General features: G+C 56.8%; 1 protein-coding gene across 1 annotated transcript in view; it reads left to right on the top strand.

Annotated features, from left to right (window-relative positions):
- CFAP65 (cilia and flagella associated protein 65) overlaps positions 1-10167 on the top strand; it is a 34638-nt gene extending 24471 nt beyond the window's left edge. The window contains 12 exon segments of the mRNA XM_021702979.2: positions 181-247; positions 394-504; positions 2522-2713; positions 2814-2972; positions 4112-4255; positions 5252-5365; positions 5552-5659; positions 7458-7660; positions 7944-8072; positions 8600-9082; positions 9763-9900; positions 10005-10167. Coding sequence (XP_021558654.1) covers positions 181-247; positions 394-504; positions 2522-2713; positions 2814-2972; positions 4112-4255; positions 5252-5365; positions 5552-5659; positions 7458-7660; positions 7944-8072; positions 8600-9082; positions 9763-9900; positions 10005-10167 — 2011 coding nt within the window.
- The last annotated feature ends 8290 nt before the right edge of the window (positions 10168-18457 follow it).

Raw genomic sequence — 18457 nt, 5'->3', positions numbered from 1 at the left:
TCCAGAGTACCCTAAGTGCCCGCCGCGGGGGGAGGACCCCGTCCACCCACTTGGCGGGGAGGTTTCATGTCCCTCTTGCCCCATCCCAACTCAGAGGTTTCCACATGGTCCCAGGGGCTTTGCTCTCCTGCTGGTGCCGGGGCTCCATAACTCAGCCCAGACTCGTCTCTTCCCTTCCAGCCATGTGTTCGTGGGCACCGATCGCCTCCCAGTGCTCTTCAAAGTGTCCCATGGCCGGGAGATCCTGGTGAGACCCCAGACCTCGTCCTGTCCTGGACGCCTGAGAGAGAAGCAGGGAACTGTGCCCCCCGGGGAGCTAGGGTCCAGATCTTTCTGCTGGGTGCTTCCGTTTCTCCCAGGGAAGGATGCTACTCATGGATTTTGTCTTTCCAGCTAAATTTCATAGGTGTGACAGTGAAGCAGGAGCAAAAGTACGTGCACTTCACCTCCACCAGCCACCAGTTCGTCCCTGTCCCCATCGGCGACACACTGCCCCCAAGGCAGGTCAGTGGTCTACATTGTCCTGATCTCTGTGTATCTGCATCAGCCTTTTACAGGGTGACAAAGACCCTGCCCTCCAGAAGTCCTCACTCTAAGAGGTGGGGCTACAGGTCAAACCCTGAGTTTGGGCAACTGGGAGAAATCCAAGGTGAGAGGCTTCTGCTTCCTGGTGTTTGGTGCTAAGTAAGCCCTTTGCCGGGCCTTGTTCCTGTGTTCCCATGCAAAAGCAGGGGGGTCTCTCTTCTAGCACAGGATTCTTCAAACTTCTTTGATCATGAATCACACTAATATATTTTGGATAATAACCCAGTAAGTACATACATACACATATACTTAAAGTACCGCAAATGAATGTGTACACTACTACACGCAAAGCATTCTGATGTTTTCCGTTTTTATTTTATTCTGTTCCACCTGCTAAATTGCTTTCATGGTCTGCTCACTAATAGGTCTCAGCCCCAGGTTGAAAATCACTGCTCCAGGAAAGACATTTTTCTGGAGCGCGAAAAACGAGACTGAATCCTTGCAAAACTATAGAATTTTCTTTATCAGGTGGAGGGAATTGGGTTCCTTTGCTCTGAAAATGTACACTGGAAATCTCCCAGAGGGGGACATAGTATTTTCCCAAACATGCCATAGCTGTGAAATTTCTAACCATTTAGAAGTCCTTGTATTTCTGAGCAGAGGCCTCTGGTCGTCCAGCCTAGAGTCAGAGGAATGGGCTTTCTGAACCTGAGAGGGTGGGACCCCTAGCCCTGAGCTCTATATGCTTCCCTACACCACCCTCTACCTTATTGGCTTCCTGGAAGCCACCCCCCTCCCCCCCCGAAACAAGGCTGCTGAGACCTATGTCCTTGAAAAGGAAGGCAAAGACTCAGTGCCCCCTGGAGAGCTTTCCTGAAAGACTAGACCACTTCCCTGTGGATCTGAACATAGACAATGAAAAATGCCCCCAGATCTAGAGCAAGGAGACCCAACTGTGCCTCCAACCAATCTCCACAACTGTGGCCAAGCTTCTACTTTCATTCATGAGATGATGACAGATGGTGGCCTGGATCCATAAGAGGACAGCGGAAGTAGAAGTGAACAGATTTAATTTACATTTTGGAGGCAGAATCATTGGGACTTGCTGGGGCCAGCTTGGGGAAGTGGGAGAAAGGGAGGGATCGAGATGTATTGAATTCCTAGTTTGAGCATTTACTGAAAGGAGATTCCCTGGGGGCGGAGCGGGGTAAAACTCTCTAGTGAAGAGTTTGGTTTTTACCAAATTTGAGATGTCTGTGAGACAATCAGTGGCTGGTGAGGGGGCAGGGAGGGCTTGTGGAGCAGAAGTTGGATACCAGGTCTGGAGCTCAGAGGTGGCCCAGGCTAGAGAAATAAAATCAGCATATTCAAGAGTGGGTGCTGGGAAAGATGAGGGGGTAAGACCTAGATCCAAACAAACCGTTTGCTCTCTCTGGCTTCCATTTTCTAATCCTAAAATGAGGGATTGGACCAGAAGATCTTGGGTTGCTTCCAGGACATTCTGTGATTCCCACACTTTGGATTTAGTCTTGGGGGATGTCATAGCTTCCTTCCCCTCTCTCATCTGCCCTTAAGCAAGACTGCCTCTAAGGGCAGACGTGGAAAGTGGCAGCCTCCCGGGTGATTAGAGGGAGAGCCTTGAAGATGCTGAAGGGTCTGGAGGGTGTGTGCATGGACACTTCTGTAAATCACCACACTAGAGACATGAGCCTTAGTGTCCCCTTATACCTTGGCAAAAGTAAATTAAGAGCAAATAAAATAAGGATTACAGATTATCCTAAAATGTCCCAGACTGAAAATACAATTACATACTTCTTGGATCATTGGACCATAAGGGAAATCAGAGGTAGTTAGGGGGCTCTGGGGCTGTAAGGGGGACATCAGGGAAATCAGCCTGCCCTCCCTCAGTGGACACAGAACCCCAGGCTTTCTGCTTTGCAGCCCTGAGCTGGTGTGGAGGCTTCATTATTCCTGCCCCCCCCCACCCCGCCTGCAGATTTATGAGCTGTATAATGGTGGCTCGGTGCCCGTGACATACGAGATCCAGACGAACATCCTGTCGCAGGTTCAGGAAAAAAATTTCAATCACCCCATCTTCAGCTGCCTCAACCCCCAAGGGGAGATCCAGCCAGGCACAACTGCTCAGGTCTTATGGATCTTCTCACCTATTGAGGCCAAGACCTACACGGTGAGCTGCAGCCTGGGCTGATTAAGGGTGGAGGTTGGTGTTGGCCTCCTCAGCATGCTGTGCTCTGACCAGTCCCTTCCCCACCCTCCTAACTTCCTAGGTGGATGTGCCCATACACGTCCTGGGATGGAACTCAGCCATGATCCGCTTCCAGGGAGTGGGCTATGATCCCCATGTCATGGGGGACACAGCCCCATTCCACAACATCTCCTCTTGGGATGACAACCCCAAGCATACTAGGCTGATGGTTCCTGGACAGGTAGGGGGAAGGGAGGTAGGAAGGCCTGAGACTTAGGAGGAGCCTGAGGGCCCTGGGGGGCCAGTGCAGAGAGAAGCTGGGAAGGAAATGTGATGGAGGTGATAAGGGAGGGTTGCACAGGGGAAGCCTGGAACCAGCCCTCATCTAGCTCCAGCAGGCAGCACACCGCTCCATGAGAGGCTTACCCTGCCACCTAGTGCCCATAGGTGTTCCTGCTCAAGTCACTCTGGGCATTGGGATGGGGATTTTGGAAGGGGTAGAAGAAAGCTCTCCCATTTTAGGGCTGTAAAGTATTATCTTCATACAGAACAGCCCCTCCCTGGACCTAGATGGATTTTGCTGTAAGGTATCTAAGGTCAATAACCCCATCTTTAGTTCAAACACACCCCACTGTTGGGACGTCTGACCCATTCATTCATCCACCCATCCATCCATCTCCTCCCATTGGCCCATATGCCCATTTACTGATCCATCCAGCCATCCATCTACCCACTTCTCCATCCATCCTTCCATACAGCCACCCAGTCACTATACACCTATACATCGGCCTGTCCACCCTTCCACTCCTACCCTTTCTGGACCGTAACTGCATGATGAGCACTATGGAGGCCCTGAGGACACAAAGAAGAGCCAGACAAAGTCCCAGCCCTGGAGACGCTCAGGGTCTGGACAGAGAGAAAGTGCCCCTTCCGTGTGGCCTCAGTCTTTCCAGACCCCCTACTGTTCTGTTCCCATTGAAGATGCCAACTGCCGATCCCCCCATTTATTTACAACCATCCTTCAGGGATTCAAATTACATTGGCTTTAGTTCTGTCTTCTCTAAGCAAATTCTGATTTCTCAGCCCTTCCAAGCCTATTTTAATTGTCAAAAGCATAGACTTTAGAGTGAGACTGGGTTTATCCCCACTGTGCCTGTAAGAGACCTTTGGAAAAATTCTTTATGCCCTCTAAACCTTAGCAGCACATCTATCTGTAAAGTGGGGACGATAATACATATATCACAGGGCCATGGTGAGGATCAAATGTGTGTGAACGGCCTACCATGGTGCCTGCTGAAGGCACTCAGTAACTGGGAGAGGTTGCTATGGTTATGATTTCTTCACCTCCCAAAGTGGCTGTTGTGTTGTCTCCACCAACAGAATGTCTTCCTGTCCCAGTCCCATATCTCGCTGGGAAACATTCCTGTGCAGACCAAGTGCAGCCGCCTGCTGTTCCTCAACAACATCTCCAAGAATGAGCCAGTTGTCTTTGAGTGGCAGCTGAAGCCTCTAGACTTTGGGGAGGTGAGAGTCCCCTATTTCCGCAGAATCAGAACCTCTAGCAGGGCTCCAGGCCCACCCTATTCCACCCCATCCTATCCCATCTTGTCTCATCTTACCCCATCCCACCCCACCATCCTACCCCAGGTCATCCCATCCCGCCCCATTCCATCCCACCCCATACCACTGAATTCCAACCCATCTTATCCCATTCCATTCTAACCCATCCCATCCCATCCCACCCCATCCCACCCCATCTTATCCTGTCCCACCCGTCTCACTCCATCCCACCCCACCCCATCCCACCCCATCCCATTAAATCCTACCCCATCTTATCCCATTCTATCCTACACCATCCCATTCCATCCCACCCCATCCCACCCCATCTTATCCTGTCCCACCCGTCTCACTCCATCCAACCCCACCCCATCCCACCCCATCCCATTAAATCCTACCCCATCTTATCCCATTCTATCCTACACCATCCCATTCCATCCCACCCCATCCCACCCCATCTTATCCTGTCCCACCCGTCTCACTCCATCCCACCCCACCCCATCCCACCCCATCCCATCCCACTGAATCCCACCCCATCCTATCCCATCTTGTCCTATCTTACCCATCTAACCCCACCCTACCCCATCCCATCCCATCCCACCCCATCCCACCCCATCCCACCCCATCTTATCCTGTCCCACCCGTCTCACTCCATCCAACCCCACCCCATCCCACCCCATCCCATTAAATCCTACCCCATCTTATCCCACTCTATCCTACACCATCCCATTCCATCCCACCCCATCCCACCCCATCTTATCCTGTCCCACCCGTCTCACCCCATCCCACCCCATCCCATCCCACTGAATCCCACCCCATCCTATCCTATCTTGTCCTATCTTACCCATCTAACCCCACCCTACCCCATTCCATTCCATCCCATCCCACCCCATCATACCCACTCCATTTCATCCCACTCTATCCCATTCCTGTGAAGCTCCAGAGACCCCTTCCCCCAAACAGGTGTCTGTGAGTCCCATGACAGGGAAGGTGGCTCCTGAAGAAACAGTCCCATTTGTGGTGACCTTGAAGGCCTCAGTGCATGCCAGCTTCTACAGCATAGACCTGGTATGCAAGGTAGGACCAGCACCAGAGAGAAGCTAGAATGGAGCGTAGCTCCCAGTACTGGGATGTGGGTGGGCTATGAGATCCCTAGACCTTCACAGAAAGGCGGGGGCCAGCCCCTGGGGAGTGGGGGGTGGGGGTCCACAGCACACAGGTGCTCCAGACCTTGGCCTTCTCTCTCCTTGTCCTGGGCTATAGGTACACCGACAGAAACTCCTGAATCAGTACCATGAGGAACTACAGGAGTGGAAGGATGAGGAAGTTCGGCAGGAAGTGGAGTTCACCATCACAGATAGGAAAGGGAAGGTGAGGAGGCCAGAGTGGGCCTTGAACACCACAGATCTTTCTGACTGGCCTTACCAGGGGGGACAGAGGCGATGATGTGAGGTGGTCCTATGTGCAACACTGGTCAGCCTGTCCTAGATTAGCTTGCTTTCATTAGACCAAGCATAGCATCTCCCCAAGAGACTCTCTTCTGGACACCGAAGACTGGCTGACCATTCCCTGCCTCATGTAGCCAGTGTTTAATGGGTGCCTGCTAAGCGCTGGGCACCGGGGACCCAGGGGAGACAAGACAGCTCACCTTCTGATGGAAGACGGTGTGGGACAGGGGTTTTGGGGGCTCTGGAGACAAGTTGCCCAGTTTTGATTCTGGCTTTGATGATTTCTAGTTCTGGGATCTTGGTCAAGTTACTTAACATAACGTCTCAGTTTCCTCAACTATAAAATAGGGGTAATGTTGTATCTGGGATTGACTTCAAGATAATCCAGGGGCACCTGATGGCGCAGTTGGGGATGCATCTGACTCTTGGTTTCAGCTCAGGTCATGATCTCAGGGTCATGGGATTGAGGTCAGGCTCTGCCCTCAGTGGGGAGTCTGCTTGAGAGTCTCTCTCTCCCCCTGCCTCTGCCCCTCCCCCCTGCTCACACAAGTGTGTGTGCACCCGCGCTCTCTCTCTCTGAAATAAATAAATAAAGCTTAAAAAAAAACCAAAAAGATAATCCAGAGGTGGGGCACAGATGAGACAAGATTGGCCATGAGCTGCTGATTGTTGAAGCTGGGTGGTGGGTAACGGAGGACTCTGTACGTTCTCTCTACTGTCCTATACATTTGAAATTTTCCATATTAAGAAGGTTAAAAATAAAAGTTTAAAAAATATTTTGAATGCAAGTAAAATAGTGCCTGCTTCGCAGCACTGTTGTGAGGATTGAATGAGCTAAAGCACATACAGTGCTTTACAGTGCCTACAGCAGTGTGAGCAGTAAGCATGCACTAAGCAGGCTATTCGTATCTGTAGGGGAGCCGGAGAGTAAACGTGAGACAGAACAGCCCCCTTGGTCCCTCCTCCAGTTTCCCAGCCCCCTTGTGCTGGTATTCTTGCACCTTGATCACCTCTGCACTCACCACACTCAGTCCCCAGGGAGGCACCGCTCCCCTCTGAAGCTCTGGCCCAACTATGAATGCAACTCGTGTCTGGAGGGTGCGGGAGAAGGGATTTCTGAATTAAATCTTCATAAAGGAGAGTATTTGTGATCCGAGGCACAAGGACAAGCACCCTTGGTACAACCTGCATACATTTGATGGCATCTCCTTTTCTTTCCTCCAGTTGGGTGGTCTGATTTTCCTTGTCTGCAGGCAGCATTTCCCAAAAGAAGGTCCTGGAAGGGGGTGTGGCTGGGAGTTGGGTGAGATCAAGAGGGCAGCAGGTCCCGGCATTGGCTTCCAGCCCCCCACCCCCACCCCCACCGCATGGGTTGGCAGAAAGGTGAGAAGAGAGGAGTCCCTCTAGGCTTCTTGTACCCTAAGCACGGCGCTCTTTGCTTCCACAGGGAGGAGCGTATTGTAGGGCCTGTGCACCTGGGAGGAGGTACAGGGTGAGCTCATAAAGTCCCGTCTCCTTGGCATAAATTGAGAGGTCCTTGCTTGCTCCCAGAGATACCTCTGGGCCTAGGAGGCCCAGCCGCCTAGAAGGGAGGGATGGAAGTGCCAATGGGTGGGGTCACACTCCGATTTGGCTCCAAAGGCCTGGTTGGGGCTAGGGACCCAGCAGTGAGAGAGTGATGTCCCCAAACCCCTGTCACCCACGTCTTCCCCTTTCCAAAGACGCTGCCCCCCATCAAGAATCAGCAGCCTCTCAACCGGCCTGTCAGCTGGAACCTTAAGATCCCAAAGAAGAAGATATTCTGGCTCTGTCCCCAGCCACCCTCGCCAGACATGCTGTGCTTGGGCCTCACGGCCCGTGCTCATGCCACTGACTACTTCCTGGCCAACTTCTTCTCCGACTTTCCCCGGCACTTCCTGCACCGGTGAACTCTCAGGGAGGGTGGGGTCTCTGCCCCCTGGGGCACCCACCTAGGCCTCCTGCCCCACCTCCTACCTCCCCTTTCCAATTTGGAGCCTCTCCAGGTCCTGCGCCAACCCTGAGGTTTGGGCTTCGGTCCCCAAATGCAGTAGCACTTGGGCCAAGGCGGGGGGCTGTCCAAAGCTCATCTGTGTTCTCATGACTGCATGGTCACCGCCACTGCTCATGACCCTACCCCCAGCCTGGTGGCTTGCCCAAGCCACTCAGAATGTCATGGCCTGCTCCAGGGAGCTGCCAAAGAGGAAATACCCCAAGGAGGAGTTGGAGGCTTCTGAGGGAGAATCCGCAGACAATTGGGCCCCCGTCTCCAAGCAGGAGAAGCAGCTCCTGATTGACTGTCTCACCGCCATCATCAGGTAACCCCCCTGGACCCTCACCATCCCCTTCATCTCAGCAGCTCATTCAGCCAGCTCTGTGTCCACCCACGGCCCCTGAAGCCCCAGCCCTTCCTTTCCTGAAAAATAGAACTTCCTCACAAGATCCTTCCACTGGTGGCCCCAGGCCCTGCAGTATGGGGCAGCTGTAATGGAGCTTGCTAGAAGGATCCTCGGGGCTGGATCCCGAGTTCTGTCCTGTCCAGGGCTAGTAGCTAAGGTCTGAGCCAGTTCACTGTTTCCCCCGGGGTTCCTGTCCCTTATCTGTGTAACTCTGACCTCCTGGCTCTGCCTCTAAGAACCCACGGAGCCCAGAGAAGCCTTCCTCCAAAGGACGGGTGGGCGGGGCAACTGACTTAAGGGCTGGCCTCCCACATCAAGCACCCACTTGTAGACATAGAAGTCAGAACTGCCCCTTGAGGAACTCTGAAGCCAGAGCCCCACAGGGTGTGCAAAGCCCCCTTGCAAGGCCTCTTGGCAGGGGTCTCCTCCTCCTCCCTGCCACGCAGGGGTCTGCTAGAAGACAAGATCTTCCATGAGGCTGTGGACCAAAGCCTGGTGGAGAAGATGCCTTACTTCTGCCAGTTCTGGAATGAGCAGTCAGCCAGGTTCACGGCCCAGAACAACACCCTGCAGTTAGCACCAGTCCTGTCTCCATCCTCCAGCAGCTGGGAGGCCAGCAGAGACAAGGAGTCTGAGGACGACAAACTGAGGCTGGAGAAGAAAATGGAGGAAGAGGAGGAGAAGAGCGAAGAGGAAGAGGAGGAGCTGGAGGAGGAAGAGGAGGAAGAGGAGGAGATGGAAGAGGAGGAGACAGGCAGGGGGGAGGAGGAGGAGGAGGAGGGGGAGAAGGAAGACAAGGTGCCCTGGATGGGGACTGAGCCCACACTGCAGCCCACGGCCCAGGAGTCCCTGAAATGGCGGTGGCAGCAGCAGCTGAAGGTCATGGTGAAAGAGGAGCAAGAACAGGATGAGAAGGAGACGACCAGCCGGTGAGCAGCCAGACCCAGACGAGGGTTCGCACGGCAGGATGTGCAGAAGGATCCCAGGAGGCAGTGGGGTGCTGGGGCCAGCCTCTGTCTGGGTGTAAGGCTCTTCCCAGCTCCGCATTCACTGACATCCCGCTGGTAGCTTAAGGCCTTCTAAGCTTTAGTCTTTCCCTCCAAGACCCAGCTGTTAACATTTTCTAGCACACCACTTCCAGGGGGTCGTTCAGTGGGTTTCTAGAGCCAGGAGAGAAGTGCCACTGCTTCCCAGAGGGTCTTTGCCTGGGGCTGCTCTTTGGCCCTCCCTGTCCGTGTTGGGATTCCTTAGGCCCCACCCAGTCCCTTGGGCCCCTCTCACAGCTTGATGCCTCTCCCCACACGTGGCCCTGAGATGGGACCTACAGTTGCCTAGGTTCCGGTCCTGCCACTTGTTCCAGCAGCAGGACGTTTGGCAACTTGGTCCCTTTAAGCCACAATTTGAGCGTCTGAAAAATTGGAACAAGGATGCCTTATAGTGCTGGGAGGGCGGGGAGTGGAATGAGAATCCGCGGAGATAGAGCCCAGGGCGCACAGTGTACAGCACGCAAGAGGCCCGCGGAGAAGGCGAGCCCCGTCGATGGAGGTGCTGACACCGCATCCTCCACCCCGCCCTCCCCACCCCACCCCACCCCACCCACCCCCCGCAGGCTCCCGGCGTTCGCCAACCTGCAGGAGGCGCTGCTGGAGAACATGATCCAGAACATCCTGGTGGAGGCGAGCCGCGGGGAGGTGGTGCTCACCTCGCGGCCGCGCGTCGTCGCCCTGCCGCCGCTCAGCGTTTCCAGGTGGGGGCGCCGACTGCGCCGGAGGGGCGCGAGGGGCGGCAGGGGCGGGCAGGCTTGGCCTGAAGCCTCTTTCCAACCTCTCCCTGGGGCTTTCTGTCTTCCAGGATTGAGACTCCCGACTTGCTTTCGGCGGCGGCCCTCGGGCTGCAGCATGCCGAGGTGCCCCGCCTGGTGGCGCGGCCCCCTACCGACTCTTTGAGGATGCCACAGCCCAGCCCCTCCGACTTGCTGCCCTCAGGGCCCCCCTCTCCACCGCCCCACCACTAAAGCATCTAGCTTTCTGTATCTGCCTTGACTTTATTTCTCCGACGTAGGAGGAATTCTCGAGCGCGCTCTGGGAGGGACAGATGGTTGGAGCGGCTGAAGCGGACTGCAGCGACTCGTTGCAGCCTTGGGTGCTGGGAGGTTGCTTCTCTCCCCTCCACAGCGCAGCTGGGCCAGAGTTCCGGCTGCTCGCTGCCCGGCGCTGGACCTGGTTTGGCCAGTGGAGGGCGCTTCCGGCGGGGCCTAACTGGCCTTTGCCCCAGCATTGCCTGGGGGACGGGAACTGAGCGCCAGGCCTTATCGGCGCAGCAGGTGGCAGCAGGGCGAGGTGACCACCCCTCCTCTTTCCCCGTTGCGTCTGCTCCGAGGCTCGGTCCCTCCATCGCCAGCCTTTTCTCGGCATCTGTCGGGCTCCCGGGACTGTGCTGAGAGGTTGAGAAAGAAGGGAAACCGAGGCACGTCGCGGAGGGCTAAGAGCTACACTCTGGGACGCGGGTGGAGGTCACAGCTAGACAGCAGACCACAGGCCCTACTAAGCGACTCCCATCGTAAATTTGAATCCCCAGCCCAGATGATGTCCCGCCTTCCCTAGGATACCCACCTCCCGCTCCCCCTAACCTCCTCCCGGCAGCCTCTGTCCTCTGCAACTCCTCCCCCCCCCCACCCCAGGCAGGTGGGTGGAAAAGTGACATCTGGTGTTGTTCCAGAGGCGCCCAGGTCCCCGACACCCCCCGCCCCCCCGCCCTCCCCCCCCCCCCCCCGCAGCCAAGGCCTCGGAAGAGCTCCGGCCCCAGAACCCAGGCGGGGGCGGGGAGGGGGTGGGGGCGCTCCGCCTCCTCTGAGTCAATATTTGCTCCGAGCAAACGGGCGCCCGGACAGGTGTGAGTGTGTGTGTGTGTATGTGTGTGTGTAGGGGCGGGGACTGAGCAGGCCGTATAAGAGCGCGCTGAGCCCAGGCTCCTGCACAAGCTCCGGGGAGTGGGCTGGGGACCAAGCCAAGCAGAGCCCGGCCAGGTGAAGGGTGGCCAGGAAGGGAGGCAGGGAGGGGCGGGCCAGGTGCGCACCTGGGCGGGCGACGTGTCAGCCGCAGATGCGCGCAGGTGAGGGCGGCGGCTAGCGGTGCGCTGTGTGCCACGGCGCTCGCAGAAGACCAGGACCAGGAGATCGCGCAGGGCCACAGCCAGGCCCCCCGGCCTTCCGCTCCCGCCCCGCGACGAGCCCCTCGCACAAACCGGACCTGAGCGTTTTGTTCGTTCGGCTCGCGTGAGGCAGGGGTGGCCTCTCAGCACTCGCCCGGGGGCCGGGCCCGACCGCCACGCAGGCACCTGCCGCCGCCGCCGCCGTACGGGTCGGAGAGGCTGTGCGCCGCTCCCAGGGGAGATCCGGCTCCCATCCGGCCCCGCCCGCCCTGCCTTGTCCTGCCCGCAACTCCAGGGCTGCCCGGCTTGATTCCGGGTAATATGGGGCCGGCCGAGCAGGCTCCACCGGGTGGCATAAGGGGCTGTGGCAGAAACAGGAGCCCTCTGGAAGTGGAAACCCAGCTTCTAGTCCCGCTCTGTCCCAGCGACTTCTGTGGCCTTGGGCAAGTCATTTCCCAGCCTCTCCTCGGGTTTTCCTCTTTGCTCAATGAGAGGGATTGGTCTGGCCTGCCGCGAGTGCCTCCCTGGTCCCCAGATCCTGGTTTCTGGGCTTCCAGCAATAATTCTGAGCCACCTGACCTGGGAAGTTGGAGGCCCTCAAGAGGTTGGAGCAGTAGCTGTGGGGTGTGGAAAAGCTGGGTTGGGAGAGCTAGAGCCAGAATGAAGATCAAGTGTGCTTCTCCAGATCTGTTTGGTGCTGACATCCTGAGGGTTCACTCCCTGCCATCTCCCTGGCCCCTCTCAGTCTTCCTATGTGTGAGACAGACAGACAGACTGATTGAAAAGGACAAACATGGGGTCCCGCAGCCCTTGCCAGATGGGGTCCCCAGGGACCGCAGCTCACCACCTTTCCTAAACTCCATAATCCCAAGGCCTCCTGTTTCATGCAGCTACAGGTGGGGTGAGGGTGGGTGTGAATGGCCCTCTTCCTAGGCAGGAACCCATGGGTTATTAGCCACAGCCCAAACCTGAGACAGACTGGCCCCCTTCTGCAGTGATTCCAAGCGCTAAGGTCTGACATGGGGGAGGGAGTAGAGGTTGCCCTAGACCCTGGCCTCCCGTCTGGAGAGTCTAGAACTGAGGGTTCCACACACAGCCTGAGGTCAGTCTGAGCCTTTAGCCGAGTCTCTGTCCTTTGACCCGGGGTGTCCTCCATTCCTCCTCCCCAAAATTGATGGTGATGCTGATCTAGCCCCAGAGAGAGGGGCTTGTTGTAGGTCCGAAGTGGAGAGAAGCCTTAGCAGTAAGGAGCTAGCTTCCCCTTACAGCGAGGAAGCATCATGGGGTATGGACTATACCACCACACACCCAGGCAGACCTAGTCCCCCCCAACCCCGACCCCAGGAGAGGGGGGGGAGAGAGAACGAACGAGGGTCGGGAGTCACTGGTCCCTTCCAGCTCCATTTTGGATGTTCGGGGAGGTGCTGTCTTGTCCCTTCTACCTGTCCCCCGCCCCCTTCCCCCCCCATCCCCACCCACTACCCGCAGGCCCCGTGGGATCTGCTGAGTCCTCTGTGCAGAGAAAAGGGAGGGGGAGGGGACGAGATGGCTCTGACAGATTCCAGGCAGTTCTGGGAGGGGGCGGACTGCAGCAGCCCTGGGGAGGGAGGCATCTATGGGTCCCCAGGCTGGAGTGTGTGCAGCCTCCATCCTGCCCTCTCTGACCAGGCTTCTGTGCTGGGCCCAGCCCTCTGCTCCTTGCCTGGCCCCATGATTTGCCTGTCAGGGGCCGGGCCTGGCCCTGGCACATCTTTCCTGGGTCTGTGAGGGCTTCCTCTTCCCCTCCCTAATCGTGGAAGGGGGCTAGAGCTCCCCACCTCGGGCTGGGATTTCAGATCTTGGGGTTGCACAATGAAGAGAGCTCCCCCTGAAATTACCCTCTTCCACCACACAGTCATTGGGGTGGGGGGGGTCGGGAAGAATGAGGCCGCCAGTGGGCTGGGTCTGGCCTCGTGACAGAGCCCCTGCCTCCCCCCCACCCAGGGGCCTAAATTCCCCAGACCTCCACCCCCTATCCCCAAGACCCGCATTTCCTGACCGAGGCCAGAAATCGGGCCTCTCGTCCAGGTCCCTCCTCCCTGCCCGGCCAGGGGCGGAGACTCCAGGCGCCAGGCTGGCCTGCAGGTGCGGGGCTTGTGTGGGGGTGGGGTGCTCAGCAGCTGGTGTTCGAGCGGCCCCCTTACCCCTCCCCCTTCCTGCTCCCAGCCGGAGCCTGCTTCCTGTCTTCCCTGTCAGCACCCCAGGAGGGGGAGGGGACAGGTAGTGGAGGAAGCGGGGAAAAGGGACTGAGCAGTTGGAGTGTGGGCAGCCTCGGGACTGGGAGAGCACGGAGGAGAAATGGGGAGGGGAGAAGGAGAGCAGAAAACACAAGCAGGGCAGAAGAACAGACAGGATGCAGCCCAGAGGGATGGGAGACCCAGGGGAGATTTCAGGACCTGGAGAGGCTGCAGCCCTCCCCAGGCCCCCATGAAAGCCAGAGCTAGGGAGAGGGCAGAGACAACCAGAGAGAAACCAGAGAAGAAGGACAGAGGCAACCAGACATAACCAGAGACGTACAATTCGGAGAGATGGGGAGATGTGAAGATGCCAGGTCAAAGGTCAGGGTAACCAGAGGTGAAGGCCTGGTGTGTGTGGAGGTAGGGGTCCACCAAGTGAGAACAGCCTCCATCCCCACATTGGGGGAAATTACCCCCAAGAGAGGAGAGAGAGACGTGGCCTCTACAGCCAGGGGGTAGGGCTGATACTCTTCTCTTGGGAGACCCATCTCTCCCCATTAAAGGGCAAAAGACAAAGAGGGGCAAGGCTCAGGCCCCGCTGGACACTGAGCAGCGAGGGGCATGGGTCTGAGCCCATCTCTGCCCTTTTCTTTCCTGGCCACAGCTACAGAGACAGTTTTGGCAGCCGACCTGCCCCCTACCCACCTACTGGTTGTGGCCCAGCCTTGGAACCTCTGCCCAGGGTCTACGTGAGACTCAGGGGACCTGGGGGGGGGGGCACCAGGGGGGGGGGGGGGGGGGGGGGGGTCATAACCAGGTGCTAATCCCCATCCGACCAAGGTAGGACCAGAACCTCACTGACCTTCTTAGAGATTAGTCCCCATGGCGACCTTGGCAACTCGCCCCCTCACTCTGGCTGGGGGGTGGGGCGGGTGTGTGCAGAGGCTGGGTGGGGAGGGGAGGGAGCTTTCCTGAGGCATCACAGGATCCCAGCAGTCAGGGCTGGGAGGCCCCTCCATGATCAGCAGTTAGTACAAAACTGGGGCCTCAAGAGAGGGAGTGACCTGGGCGCCTGGGTGGCTCAGATGGTTAAGCGTCTGCCTTCGGCTCAGGTCATGATCTCAGGGTCCTGGGATCGAGTCCCGCATCGGGCTCCCTGCTCCTTGGGAGCCTGCTTCTCCCTCTGCCTCTCTCTCTCATGAATAAATAAATAAAATCTTTAAAAAAAAAAAAAAAAAGAGAGGGAGTGACCTGCCCAAGGGCACATATGGAGCCAGAAGAGCACAGGGACCAGAAGTCAGGTCTCCAATTCCAGTCCCAAGTGCTTTTCCCAGAAGGGCGGAGGAAAGGAAATTGAGATAGCCCCCTCTGACCCTCCCAACCCTCCCAAACTGAGATAAAGAGCAGAGGGGCTTGAATGCGGTGAGGCAGGAAGGCTCCCCATCCCGAGTGCTAAGCTGGCTTCCACAAGGCCAATGTGGGAAGGGGCATGCAGATCCCAGAGCTACGCTTGCGGCCCTGACTCCAATCTCCATCCCAGCCAGGCCTGGGGGTATGGGGGAAAGGAAGCCATGCAGCAAAGCCAGTCATAACCACAACCACAGTGGCAATAACAGCTAACATTTATTGGGTCCATACTGCAGGCCGGTTCTGTTTTTACATGCTCTTACATCTTCACAACAGCTTTTAAGACTATGGTTCCCATTTTACAGAAGGAAAAACTGAGGAGTAGAGTGCAACTGATAAGCAGTGGAGCTTCGATGTGACCCCAGGCAGCAGTGCAAGACGCCAGAGCACTCTTAACCCTCCGGCGTCTGTTTGATCGTGGGCAGGTGACTGAAGGGCCTTCTCTCCTTCTCTCAGTGACCGTGGAATGGGATAAGTGCAAGTGTAAGTCACAAGGGCACACTTGTGTGTGACTCCGACAGCCAGCACAGAGGGACACGTGGTACATCTTATTAAATGTCTGAGGAACAAGTGAGTGAACAAGTGTCTGCCCATAAATGAGTGTGACTTTGGGGGTCTATTGAATCCTAGGAGAGTGCTCACCCGTGATGCGGGTGGGATCTGTCCCTGTGCCTGGAACTGAGTGAATGCGTGTGTGCACGTGCCCTCTCCCTGCTGCCCTGTGTGAGCCCCACCGCTTTGTGCCTGTGGAGTGGGCGGTGGTGGAAGCTGCCGCCCATCTCCCTGGACGGTAGCTAGCTCCATGTCCCCACTGAGGGGCAGAGAAGAGGGGCTCTGTTTCTAGCAGGGAAGGACAACGGGTGTGTGGGTGGGGATCCCACTCCCTCAGGACCCCCCTCTTTTGGGCCAGCTGTCGGACCCTGCCTGAACTGAGCTGATCTCTCACTCAGTTATCTCTGTCTCCCAGGAGACCAGACCTCACAGCCCCAGGGAAGGTGCTCATCTGCCTGTTCCTGGCTCCAGACGTGGGGTGGGGGCCTGGGGTGGAGGAGCAGGGCTGCAAAGGAGAGGCTGATGAGGGGACCAGGGGAGGGGGAGGGCACCAGTCACAGAATTTGCATCATCAGTCACTCGAGGCCGTGGCTGATTTCCCAGTGAAATAAGGGGTAAGGGATGGGAGCGGGCCAACTTGAGAAGACATTGGCCACTGGGCGCTTCTAAGCTGCCCAGCAGTACTGAGAAGTAGGGCTGTTCAGGGATGGGGCTCTGAGGGAGATGTCTCTGGGGACTCTCAGGGCCTTTATATGGGATAGAGACCTGGGTGGCAGCCCAGGATCAGGTTGAGGGGTTCTTTATCAGATCTGTATGTCCCCGGATGGGATGGGGCTCTGAGTGGGATCTGAGGGTCACAGGTGCTGAGGACACAGGATTGAGTCTGAGGGTGTCTCTGTGGGATCTTAAGGTACCTTGTGGGATTTGTGTCTTGGTAGAATCATGGGGAGGGTGGTCCTGAAGATTTCTCTATGGGAGCAAAAGTCCCCATATGAGATGAAGGACTGGAGAGGATGGGGATGGGGAGTTCTTTGAGGGTGATGAGATCTCTATGAGGTCTTGAGGTCTCCTGGAGGTGTAGATCTGGGGACACTATTTTTTTTTTTTTTTTGCCTAACTTCCCCCTCCACGCCCAAAGGCTGAGGCTGTGGATGGGGAGGAGGTGCGGGTGAGGGTGCTGAGCTGGCAAACAAAGCCACCTGTGCATCCATCCTTCAGGAAGCTCTAAGCGCAACTGATCAGGGAAAACAAACAGGACCAGCTGCTGGGGGGAAGAAGGGGGCTAGGAGGGGAATGGGTGGGGGGAAGCTGGGGGGCTGGAGCTGGATCAGCCTTGTGGAGAAAGGAGGCTGGGAGGGGGTCCATAGCACGAAAAAGGGACAAGGATCCCAGAGTCTTATTCCAGCACACCAGGCAGGGCTGCCTGACATCCCCTTCTCCTTCAGTGGCTCATTCTTCCCTTTCTCCATGACTTTGAAACCCAGAGCCGGGGGGGGGGGGTCTGGGGGATGTGGGGACCCTGAGAGAGATCTAGGCAACTGGCTATTGGTGGTCTTGGTGGGTGTGCCCATTTCTGAGAGAGCTGGTCACAGACAGCTATAGAACTAAAGGCCATGGACTGGGGGCCCCACAGACCATTTTTCTGATGAGGAAACTGAGGTACACAGGAGGGGAGAGGCTGGCTAATGCCTCACACCTTCTTAGAGCAGAGCCAAGCTCAGGATTTAGGACTAGAAAGGAAACCTTTCTCACACGAAGGGTCTCCACCCCAAATCCCAGCTGGACTCCTAATTCTAATTTGGATCTCAGCTATTACCACCTCCCCACTACTTCCCTGGCCGCCACACACACACACACACACACACACACACACACACACCCCTCCTGTAGCATGTGGTCGTCTGGCCGACAGCTGGATTGCAAACTGCCCATCAGGTGGAATCCTGATCTCAGGGCCGTGCCCAGGCCCCCAGCCCCAGTTCCCGCAGACGCAGCGTCCATCCTCTGACAGACACCTGCGCACCCTCGAGGCTTACACCCGGCGCCCGCGTCACCGACCAGCGCAGACGCACAGCCTGACGCACTCGCCACCCGCGCGCGCCGCCCCTCGGCCCTCAGCCTCCCACCAACTCCCCCTTCCACTCCACCCCACCTTGCCGGCTTCCCACCCAGCGCGGCCCGCTCGCGCCCCCTGGCGGCCGAATCCAGAATTGCCCGATAGAGGTGGAAGAGGGAGGGAGAGGGAGGGAAGGAGAGATTCGGTTCTCACCTCCCGCCACGTCCGTAGTCCCGACTTGTGAGACCAAGTGCAAGGGCCAGGACACGAAGAATCCAGAACGGACTCTGGCCTCCCTCCACAGTCTGTATTCCTCCCTTATGGGTTTGGGGGAAATTATACCCTATTTGTGTTTCTCCAAACCCCCTCTGGGGTAGGGAATCCGTGGACTGGGCGTGCTTCCGACCCCATCTCCAGTCAAGCCTGGCTGTGGTCGTCCTTGCTGTGACGCAAACTTTCCTAACTTGGACTTTACTCCTCCTGTTTTAGGGCGCTTTACTCTTGGCATTCACCTTCACACACCTTATGATCCTCAATAGCAATTCCTCACCAGTAAAAAGAGAGACCCAAGGGAGGCTCCAGTGGCTCCCAGCGCTTGTTCTCAGCACTCCAGAATTTTGGGGACGGGGAGGGGGGTAGAGTGGGCAAACCATTACCCTTGCGCTCTCATTGGGGAATTTCCTCAATACCCCTTCCCCCATGGACATTTGGCCCAGCCTGACCAGCTTGTTCCCTCACTCAAGTTTTACTGAGCACCTACTCTGTGTCCAGTACTGTGCTGGGTTTGAGGATAACAAAGAACAAGACTGATATAACCCCTGCCCCCTTAAATGGAGCTTACACTCAAGTAAGGGAGACCCTCGGTGCACCCACAAACACTCATAAACAAAAGACAAAGAAGACAACTTTAGAGAGCGATAAAC

The sequence above is a fragment of the Neomonachus schauinslandi genome, chromosome 3 (assembly GCF_002201575.2).
Source record: "Neomonachus schauinslandi chromosome 3, ASM220157v2, whole genome shotgun sequence".
NCBI lineage: Eukaryota > Metazoa > Chordata > Mammalia > Carnivora > Phocidae > Neomonachus > Neomonachus schauinslandi.
The sequence above is the reverse complement of the archived record's forward strand: the minus strand, read 5'-3'. Positions and strand labels throughout refer to the sequence as shown.